A 12,468-nucleotide genomic window follows, 5' to 3' on the forward strand; every position below is an offset into this window, starting at 1 on the left:
CATTTTTCGTATTTGTTTACCATAGAAAGTGAAAAGCATAGTCACCCAAATTTTACATGTATATATATGTATGAGTCTTACAGAAAATTTACTAAATTTTCTTTTTAGACAATTCCAAATAGAATGAGTTGTTGTATGTACAGCTTCCAAATATTAGGATTGTAACATCAATGTTCACACGTCCTATGATGAAAGAATGGAAATTTGTATTAAACAATATCATCATATAATGTGTGAACACAAATCAAAGTACATAAATTGGATCAGTATTAGACCATATGACAATACTAATATATAATAATCTTTTTACTACAAAAGGAATAAAGAGGAAAACCTAAATTTAAAATGGTATATAGGCTTTATATTTGAGACCTAGAGAACATTTATTAAATTTTATGTTTAGACAATTCCCAAATTTAATAAGTGATCCAACGTATCTTTTCCAAAAAAAAAAAAAAAAAAAAAAAAAACTGGGGAAGGAGAGTAATAACCATGTCTTATAAGAGATGAATGGACTAAGACCTTATCAAAAGCAAACTCAAACTCCGATAATATAAAAGAATTTGTACCCATGGAGGGGAATGAGATGAGCCATTCAAATGTAGAGTAATATATATAAGTCAGTTCTAGAGAACACTTACAAATTATTCTTACTTTCGCAATTCCCTAATTTACTAGGGTAGTACTAGGTATTCCTTCCGAAAATTTAAAGATATGTGTTAATGTACAATAAACCTGTAAAGGAAAATGGAAAACTTTAATCACCGATAAAACAATAGAACCTGATAAGCCCTAATAAACGAAAACTCTCAAATTAAATTCTTTGGAAATTTTATACTCATGATATGAAAAAGTTTGACCAGCCACAATTACTAAACTTTATATTAAGCTTCTAGAAAACATTTACCAATTCTGGTTTCTTGACAATTTCTAAATTTAAGGAATGGTACTAGGTACCACTTCCTAATTTTCAGTTTGAAACATTAATGTACTTATTACGTTTACTAATTAAATAGTCTTACGAAAGGGAATGGATTCATATAATCATATAATGTAACAATGTCTCATTAAAGGGCAGACAATAGGTAAAACATTCTCAAAAATTATAAATTTTTTGTGAATTTATATCCGTGAAATGGAATGAGAGAGAGTGATAAAATTATTAATGGCACATATTAAGGTCCTAGGTAAAACCATCAATTACTGTTCTTTTTGGCAATTTCCAAATTTGCGGAGTGGACCTTTGTATCCTACCAAAATTTAAAAGGAGTGTACCAATGTACTCATGCCGAATGAAAGGGCATGTAGCCCTGTACACACACATATAACCATATAAGTTAGTAAGACTTCACCAATGAGGATAAATTAGGTCAGAAACCTGCAACATTGGCATATTTGGCTATGTTTTACCCATGAAAAGGAAGGAGATGCATCCCGAAAAGCTTAGAGGTACGCATTTATATCTTATGCTACCATACTAAAATCCTTATTTAAAAATCGGATAAATTTAATGGAGTACCCTTAGTACCTATTCCGAAATTTAAGTTGTGGGCCAAAGTACACCTGCCAAAATTTAGAGGGGGTGGTTCTCAGGTTCTCCTGTTCATGTTCCCGGGACAGGAATTATGACGCCTAAACCAGGAACTCACTGGTACAAAATATCCGCCAATCGGTGTCCTTAGTAATTAGTTTTTACTTTCTACTAATGCAATTTCTACAGACAGTTCATATACGATTAAGATTACTCAAAAGCATTTTATCTATATTTAATGCATATATCATTATTTTTTTAATTATTAATATTGATATTAGTACCACTATTACTACTGCTGCCAATAATAATAAAATATTAAAATATCATCTCTAGACCGACTTCAACGGACATTATATACAAGAGTGTCGATTATCCAATGAGGATCACGTCCACATTTTAATAACTTTACATATGCTATAATATATATGATATAATATAACAAGGATATGAAAAATAAATAATCCTTGCGGCTCACTGAAAATCAATTCCATTATATAAATTGAAGTATTATTACAACACTGAAACAATATAACACTTTATCAGATTGCGCGTATTACTTGAACAAGTACTATTATTTAAACTTGAAAATATTTTTAAACGAATTAATATGCATCTACCATTGATTACGACAAATGAATTTTCTATACATTCTAAATATTATTCTATATACCTGGGCATTCGTGCTCTGGCAGACAAAGGGCATGGCCAATTTGGGACTGGAGATAACCTTGTTTACAAAAACACCCTCGCTGGCAAGCATCCCAACAGGATTTATGTTTATATTGACAGGTTGTTCCGCATATTGAACCGCACATCCTAAATTCCATATTTTGTGGACATTCTGTAAAATATATATATATAGTTACATTAGCTTGAAACGGCGAACAGTAAAATGCATATCCAAAACTGGCAAAAATAACATATACAAATTGTGTTTCAGTGTAAACATTTGAATCGGTGCTCTAAGTTGCATGATGTGCATTTATTGTGTAATATATATTTATTAAACAAAATATTTTAAAATTGTATTTAACCTTCATATATGACAAGGGAAACTGTGTAGTTCTAGAATACTTCCGTTTGAAAATAAGCATTTCTACAATATTATCATTAGCGTATAATGGAAAAATACTCATTAGCGTATAATATTGAACAATGAGATAGATATTAGTTATTCAGATTCAAAAGCACAATACATGTTAAGGTTCTGTTTTCATAGGTAGGTTTACATAGAATTTTTGGAACAAGCGAGCAAAGTAAGTTTCTTTACAGCTATACACTAATTATGTACAATAACAAATATATCTATTTACGATCAAATTATCATAAAAGACCAGAGATAACAAAAATACAGACGAAGAAAACATTTCATTATGTAGAAACCAAATGGTGATTTACAATACAATTATGCAGATATATACCTGAATTATTATTATCACTTTAACTTTAATTTTTATGAAGCTATAAAATTATCAAAAGACAGAACATATATCAGTAGATCTCTCAAATCATCTAAAACGGTTACATGCTTGAGGATAAATAAGCACATGCAGTTTCGAAGTAATTTGAAGAAAGGAAAAAATTTAAAGCGTTAAATCGTATAATATTTGTTGTCAGTTTTGTACAGACGATAAATGTTATTCTTCAGTAAGTGTTTTATGGTCACTGTATGACAAATATACATTGTTAGGTACCACAATGACTGCAATCTTGATTTAGTCATACTATCGAAGATTCGCACACCCTTTACATTGACGCTTATCCCACTTGTAAAATGAATGTATACATTCCTGTTACATTCCCGTCCCGTCTCGTTACTCTGTCTATACATTCCCGTTCTTTTTACACGAGGTGCATCCTTATGCAAAATTAAAAGAGAGGTGAAAAAAGGGAAAGGGAAAGAAAGAAAAGGAAAAGAAATATTACACATGCTGTAACTGTTGATTTTTCGAACACGACTCGTTTTTTACCTATTTCACATTTTTTGTTTGTTTGAACAGAAGGGAAGATTCTACAACACATTTTCAATCATTTTCTTCAATATAGCATAAAATAACGATTTAAAAACAATTAGTTTTGGACCAACTTTTATCCACTACCATTTCAGGATATACTGCCACATTTGCAAGACTTTTATTGCTTAATGTTGAACAATTAGACTGTGATTAGTGGCGAAGTGAGAACTAGGGTATAATAGATTCAAACTACCAGGGAACAATATTGTAAAATTAGGTAATGTGTGCAATGTCCGGCATCCCCTTTCCACAAAAATGAGATCCATGTTTAATTATAAAAATAACCTATTTCCTTAAACTTAACTTTTTGCTATTATTAACACCGAAATTTCTTCCGGACGATATTGTACCTCACCTTGCGTGTTGAAGAGAAAACACTACAAATAGACGTGTCTAATACATATCTTTCTTCTTTACATTTTGTGTTTTGTACGCCATGTTCTTCGGGATCGAATGACTACTGCAAGCATTTCAGTTTCGGACAAGTTAACTGCTGGTATTGAAATGCTCATGAAAAAACAATTGTTTTCCTCCCTCTGTGTTATAACGAAGTATTTCCCTTCAATAAGTGCTGGCATATTTCATTATCAGTTTTATGCTTTTAGAACAAACCTTACTTGGAAGCATATAAAATACATTGTCAGATGGTATCATCGGATTACAGATAATTGTAACTGTATACATTCCCGTTCTTTTTACACGAGGTGCATAACACTAATATCTATTCTTATGCGTCTTGATTGACCAAGTATGAGAGTATCTACCTTTGTACGATATTGCCTGAACGAATATTTACTTCATCCTCTGAATCCTATACATTTAATTCTGCGCTGGCTCAACTACACTTCACCATTGTCATCTTCTTAACTAGAAACCGCACTAAGAATCTTCATCCAACTCACAGGAAACATAATTCACAAAGTTAAGATAGATTAGAAACACAATTATAAATTAAACTGTCCAATGATTGTATTAAAGCATAACAGTACCATAATTCACTAATGGAAGATGATGTGAAAAAACGAATACACGCATGCTAATAAACATGTTTGTTTTCGAAGTTTAGATGAAGGTGCGAGAATCGATGAAGTGTATTTATGGTATTGAACAACAAAATATTTCGAAAATGAATTGCGCTTCACTTCTGTTATTATCCAGAGTTAAACTGAAGTATATTTTACACAACTTAGGACCTGTAATAGAAGTGAGTAATTTAATGCTTTCCGGAAAGAAGTTCCTTTCCAAATGGTAATACAGAAGCACCTCCGTCATAATTTAATGGTAAGTTGTATTTATAGCACATATTAGATGTATGCCCTCACGTTGGTTTTGGTTTTGGTTAGCACCACTAATCGTAGGAAGTTAAAAATATATACTTTCAATTATATATGATTGTATTTCACTTTTCATGTGAAGAAATTTCTTGTTTTGTTGATTTAGTCTAGGATGAAAAAAATTACGGACAATTTCAGAAGTGCATTACCACCTGCAATTCCCCCTTTCCTGCCATAAGAGACAACCCAAAACACAAAGTCGTTGGGATGGTTGAGAAGTAGAAAAGCGTTGGACAATACCTTAATTTTGTTACAAATATATCAGTGTGGCGAACTGAAAATAAGAGAATAAAATAAAACATTAAGAATTACGATTTTATAATCGTGAGGCCAGTGGGTGACATAAGTTACAAAATGATCTTAATTAAGGAGTTCAAAAAAGATGAATGTCAAAACTCAGATATCACAGGAAAGCATTCAGTGCTTTTTCGAAAAAAAAAAGGAAAAAGAAATAATCTCTTAAAAGAAGAAAAAGTTACATAATGTAATGGTTTAATATAATAGCAAAAACTAACATCCACACGAAACGGAAAAAGAGACAATCATAGAATAACGGACACCTGTGGCGTATTAAACTTGCGGTCCTCCCATACAAGATAAAGACACGAATTATTATTATTATTATTATTATTATTATTATTATTATTATTATTATTATTATTATTATTATTATTATTATTATTATTATTATTATTAAAAACTCGTTTTCTTTTCAAAATCTCTGACTCTAGCTAACAGCATGTCTGTATATAGTGTTCATGTGTGCACTTCTTGTCAATGAGCGTTCCCAAACGCCAAAAGGGATGGACATTTCCGAGAGAAAGGAATAAAAAAATCTTATGAGAAATTCTGAAGGGAATAAATAAAACTTATGAGAAATTCTATTTCAAAGTTCGAAGCACTTGCTTTTGACAGGTGCGATTTTGCACTTTTTCTTCGGGAATAGAAAAGTTCAGGCGGCTCAGAAATTACACTATATAATATTTCAAATATGCAAGTGGATTTGTTTACATTACAATTTGTGGTAATAAAGAAATTATCGCTAGAAGACATTATTGAAAAAAAGTAAGTTGTATTTCTTCACCCGTCGCAAGTTTAGGGACCCCCTATACCTCGCCCCCTGAAATATCGATATTGAAAATTTAGGATGATATATCCATATCCATATATTTGCGATATCAAATGTAGATGTTTATCAATATCGATATCGACGATAGCGATATATCAACATATTGCACAGGCCCAACTCCGAGAAGTGATGCTTGAAATACACTGGAATTAACAATCTAATTCTATATATGTTCTCCATTTCTGTATCCAAGGTAGGGGTGTGAACGCAAATAGAATCGTTAAGCTCAAAAAATTGTTAAAATAAAAAATATACTTCGCCTTTAATAGAAAACTATTACTATATTATTAATCTTTTATTTCTGTTTCTGATTCTCATCACAAATCACTGACAGTACATATACATTACATAACATAGCAACATACTCTACAATTTTCCACAAACAGGCAAACCGGAAGATGAAATTCCTGTGATTAATTAATTAAAGTGGAATGTTCTACAAAATAATCATAATTCATTATTATTAGTTCTATCAATACTTTTACCACAGACTGAGAGTTACAAAACTAACAGAACTAGAAATTAGAGAGCTCATTCCTTTTCACTCTCAGGTTAAAAGACTTCTGCATTTTGCTCAGATTGTTATTTATATATACATACATATATATATATATATATATATATATATATATATATATATATATATATATATATAAGCCCCCTATTCTGGGCTGATTCATTCTACCAGTTTTTCGAGGTAATCGGTATCCGAAAGAGTAAGGTTTGTCGACTCTCAAATCTCGTCAGTTTGTGAAAGGAGATTTCACAGTTCATGTTGTTAGTTCCTCGTTACAAAACACTTTTAGTCGACTCTATTCATGATGCATTACCTATACACTTACATATTAAAAATGAACAGTTTGAACGTGTTACACACGATAATTTTACACCATTTTTGTTATAAGCCGGAATACCTGCTTCTTCAGAACTCAAATCGGGAACGACCGAATGACATCTTTGCCTCATAGACTTCTCAACCACCGAGGTCAGTAGTCAACCACTGAGCAAATACTTTACTTTTAGTATTCGCAGAGACAGCCAATATTCCGTGTTCATACGCGGTGTTATAGTAGAAAAGAAGAAAGATAGGATGATATATGAAAGAGGGAGTAACGAAGAAAAAACTGAAAGACGGGAAAAATCTTTTCAAGTTTCTTGTTGTTGTTGTTGTTCTTCTTCTTCTTCTTCTTCTTCTTCTTCTTCTTCTTATTATTATTATTATTATTATTATTATTAGTAGTAGTAGTAGTAGTAGTAGTAGTAGTAGTAGTAGTAGTAGTAGTAGTAGTAGTAGTAGTAGTATTAGTAGTAGTAGTATTGTTGTTATTGTTATTATTTTTATCATTATTATTGGTCTAATTGCAGTGCAGTGGACATTAAAATCCAGTATGATCCTTTGTATTCTTGTGTCTCACATCCTCATGTGTTCTTTCCAGAATACTTAAAACTACACCCAGAATTTTCTTCGCTTTGAATAGGTTCGACTTCACATTTAGAAATTTTTTCGAATCGAGTCAAGTTTCAAACAAAACTCGCTCTAACTTGTCTCTGCTCATCCCTAAAAAGCAAAATACCAGCCAGAACTCGCACGGTGATGGAGACTCATATTTAAAAGAAATGACAATCTTACAACTAACGGACATGAAACTGTCATCCGGTCATCCATATCAAACCTAGTTCACTCGATAAACGTAACAAAGATAGTTTCTATACAGGTCGGTAGCCAGCATGAAAATGTAGGGCGGCCTGTAGAACTTAGGGTTCCAGATGCAACCACATTATAATTCATCACCATATTATAGTTTATTTGCAAGCCTACCGTGAAAATTAAGGGGCGGTCGGCTCCCCTAGACCCCCTTGGATATGGGTATGCTTCTATACCAATACACACTTTCCCCTTACTTCTATTCAGACCATCAATACAAAACTCAGTATAGTCATTTCTTATTTCCTATACTATTGTAAGAGATAAATTTGGATTGTGTGCTTTTATCTGCATCCATTCCAGAGGAGTCCAAAATTGATGCGATGTCTTTCTGGAGGGAATTTTCTTTACATTCTCCCAACTTTCCCTGTCCAAGTACGTTACGAGCCCCAACACATATCACCTTTAGAAAGACTGTTTCATGCTGAAAAGAATAAACTATATAAATCATGAATTTCCAATAAACGGTGTTGATGGTATAGCTAGTTCACTGCCACTATACGATTTTTTTTATACTAACAGTGGTAATGGGTCCCAGGGAATATATCCGTTGTCCATGGCATCTAATGTTTTATATATGTGAATATCTTTGTTATGTTTATCGAATGAACTAGGATTGATTCGAATGTCCGGATACGTTCATGTCCGTTCCTTGTTAGCAATATGCAGAAGTATTTTAGTCTGAGAAAAAATGAATGAAATATTTAATTACTAGTTCTATTAGTCTTGTAGCTCTCAGTCCGTGGCCAAATACTGATAGAAATATGGACAATAAATTATGAGTATTTCGTAGAACATTTCACTTTAATCACGATGGCTCAGTGGTAGAGAGGTCACCTCTGGTGCCTGGGCTCCTAGGTTCGATCCCAGATCGCGCGAAGTGAACTTTGTGGTGGACAAACACAAGATGCGTGGATTTCCTCGGGATGCTCCCGTTTCCTTCCAGTTTCTTCATTCCAGCATTTCATTCATTTCTCATCATCACGGTCTCCTTCAACCTAACCGGCATAATCGTGGGACGTAAAACTCACAGATTTCATTTCATTCCACTTTAATAATGCTGGAAATTCATCTTCTGGATTATTTGTGAAAAATTATAGAGTATGTTGCAATACTAGGTAAAGTGTGTGCGCTGTCGCTGATTGGTGATTACGTTCAGAATCAGAAGTAAAAGGTGAATTACAGTTTTCTATTAATAGTTTTCTGTTAAGGCGAAGTATAACCACTTTCATTCTAAGAACTTTTTGCCTTAAAATTTTAATTCAGGTTCACACCTTCCCCTTCAACCTTGGATACAGAAATGGAAGAACATATTTATATTTTGAATGTTGAGTCACCGAAGCATCATTTCGTGGATCTAGTCATGTGCGATATGTGGATATATCGATATCTTTGATATCGGCATTGTCATATATTAACATTCGATATCGCAAATATATCGACAATGATATATCATCCTGCATTTTCGATATTGATATTGGGTTGGGGGCGAGGTATACGGGGTTCCTGTTATGGATAAATAAATAAAACTTGCTTTTACAAAAATGTTTTCTAATTACAATTTGTTTATTACCACAAATTACAGTGTAAATAAATGAACTTGCAATTTTGCAAATTTATATAGTATAATTTCTTAGCCGGCAGATCTTTTCTCTTCCCGGAAACAAGAAACAAAAACGCACCTGTCTAAAGGAACTGCTTCGAATTTTGAACTAGAATTTATCATAAGAAAGTTTTTTTTTTATTCCTCAAACTTGTAGATTTCTATCCCTTTTGGCCTTTGGAACCGCTAATTGACAAAATGTGCACATATGACCGCAATATGCAGACATGATCCTAGGCAGAGATTTTGAAAAGGGAGCTAGGTTTTAATAATAATAATAATAATAATAATAATAATAATAATAATAATAATAATAATAATAATAATAATAATAATAATAATAATAATAATATCCTATTATTATTATTATTATTATTATTATTATTATTATTATTATTATTATTATTATTATTATTATTATTTTTATAAGAATTTTGTTTACAACTATGGTTCCTACAGCTTTACCTTGCATTGGAAGTCTGGAAGTCTGGTACGCCAGTGATGTCTCATTTTCTGTTTTTGTCTCTCTTTCCCTTTCATGTGGATGTTTCTTTTTGTGCTGTTCGGCTTTTATATTAAACTTATAGATTATATTTTTCTTTTTGTACGAGATTTTTTTTCAAAAAGCAGAGAAATTCTTTCCTTTGATATCTGTTGTTTATCACTCATCTCGTTTGAAGTGCTCTTGCGCAGCGAAGATACTAGAAATAACGCATCCGACGAATATAGGGTTATTTTTGACGGATCAATATTTTTATTGTATCTTAAGGAAAACATAGTATTATTACTAGATTTTCAATTAATTTAAAGCTTGATATTAGTGATGGAGTTATTGGTTTTCATTGGCAGATCTAGATGGAAAAAGTTGGTGAGGGGCAGCAAGACCAAGATCGCTCCAGCACTTTCTTCTTGCTGTCTAATCAGTTCACGAAATATCTCATTCGAAGTTTTCAAAACTTTTGCTCGGATATTACTACCGCATAGAAAACATAAGCGCACAGTTCATTTACATTCTTCGTCTGCAGTTAGAGCGTCGTCGTCTTCGTCTGAAATTGGACAAAAATGTCTGGCAGTGTTACCAGTTCGTGAAGAGAAATTTCCCGTCCATAGAGATGAAATTTTCAAATATGATTCAATGTTTCCCGCAAATATATAACGCATACGAACACACCCAGATAGCTATACATATTATCATGCGTTTCCGTTGGTACATATTTTGAAGAAAATTATCTCATATCCCCGATATTTGGAAGAAAATATCCTGCATTCCCGCCACTGATATGAATTTTTCGTTTGTGGGAATTTTTGCCACCTGGCAACACTGCTGACATTTTGGAGCATGTGAAGGGAATGAGCAGAGTAGAAATGATCACGAAGAGTGTGAAAAATGGCAACAAATTGGACGGTGTGAGGTAGACAAAACAAATAAAATATCCCTCACGTAAACAGCGAAGACTGGTTCATTCGAGACCAAGAAAGAGAATTGTTTATTTGTGATTGACAAATAAAAAAATGCTAGGTTAACTGCGTGGTACGTATGTTAAAAGAAGCATACCTAGACTGATGACCGGAAAAAGGAAGAAGAAATAGGATAAAAAGATAAAGAAAAACAATTATGGGACAAAAATGACCCGATCTCTGTTGGGCGAGTATTAAGTAAAATCATTTTGTAACTTATGTCATCCATTGCCTTCACGATTATAAAATAGTAATTCTTACAATTTGTTTTATTTCCTTATTTGCAGTTTGCCACACTGATATATTGGTTACAAAATTGAGGTTTGGTCCGACGCCTTTCTAATGCTCAATGACCCCAACAACTTTGTTTTGGGTTACCTACTAATGCAGGAAAAGGCTAATTGGAGGTGGCAATGCACTTTTGGAGGTATGTATATATTAGTAAATAAGAGTTCTATAAAGTGTAGCCTCAGCAACGTTGAGTTGTTCTAGTCTTATTTTAGGGTACGTCACTGATATTTTTGTTTATTTTTCCCGAGGTAACATCTGAAACCGAACTGGCTCAGACAAAACACGACTGCCTCCTAAAACCCTCAACACACAGAAGTTATGGTGTTTGGCACAGCGTTTATTCTGATTAAACATTTCTCCTTAGTGGGGCGGCATTGCTGAAGAACCGTTCAGTTTTTGATAAAAGCTGGTCATTTGGCATAATGAAAGCGAATATATTCAAGGTTATTTGAAGATATTGGGCCACTCTCAAATTTGTGTAATAGCACGGAAATCCAAGATGGCCACCATAATTTCAAAATTATTTATTTATAATCGTATTTTACTGATTTTCAGTTCTCAAATCCCTCTTCTGATGTTAAAAGAAGTTTTAAATTAATTTACCATATTAAACAATTTAGATTTAGAGAAGGACCTTAAACCCATAATGGCGGCCATTATTTAGGATTTATAGATATAACATTAGGTAACACCATATTTCAATTCACTTTTATTTATTTATTTATTTTGTTTCAGGTCCACTGGTGTAATTACAAAAATATAACATCTTAAATTAGTGAAACAGTAAATCGTATTGATGATGACATCAGAAAGTTACAATCTCATTGATACTCTACATACAACACCATCAGCGTCAGCCCAGAATGAAACGCAAATAAATTGGAATTTGTATGTGATATTTCAAGTAAATTCCAAGGAAGCATCAACCTGTCCAAAGAAATTCCGAAATAAAACAGATACATATGTGCTTATGCATCATTGGCAGACAATATACGCAATTTCCAAGAGCTTACAGAACTGTCAAGTTAGATACTATTAACACTAGGTGAAGTACAAGGTGTTGAAGCAGCTACAGCAGCCAATAACGCAAAATACCATCAATCGTGCAAACTGAAGTTACAACAATACCAAGTTAGTAACGCACAGGAAAATTCGCTAAAGAGTGATTAAATTGAAGGCAGTTTCGCCGATGAAGCGAACAAGGTTGAATGAATGTTATCAACTTACAAGAGTAACACTGTGTTTCTTTTGTGAATAGAAAGGTGACAAAGAAAGGATACACGAAGTCAATACTTTTCAAATTGATAACCGGGTACGGACTTATGCACTTCTGTTAGAAAATACAAAACTGCTTCCTAGAACTAGCTCAGGAGATGATGGCCCTTGAGGCAAAGTATCA

The 12,468-nt window shown here is 32.8% G+C and overlaps 1 protein-coding gene across 1 annotated transcript in view; it reads right to left on the reverse strand.

Moving 5' to 3' along the window:
- The window catches only part of LOC145694046 (zonadhesin-like), a 139,132-nt gene that overhangs the window by 75,746 nt on the left and 50,918 nt on the right, over window positions 1-12,468 (reverse strand). The window contains exon 4 of the mRNA XM_081770185.1: window positions 2,205-2,375. Within this exon, the coding sequence (XP_081626311.1) occupies window positions 2,205-2,375 (171 nt within the window). The remainder of the gene's footprint in view (window positions 1-2,204; window positions 2,376-12,468) is intronic.

The sequence above is a fragment of the Thermobia domestica genome, chromosome 9 (assembly GCF_964235325.1).
Source record: "Thermobia domestica chromosome 9, izTheDome1.hap1.1, whole genome shotgun sequence".
Classification (NCBI taxonomy): Eukaryota; Metazoa; Arthropoda; class Insecta; order Zygentoma; family Lepismatidae; genus Thermobia; species Thermobia domestica.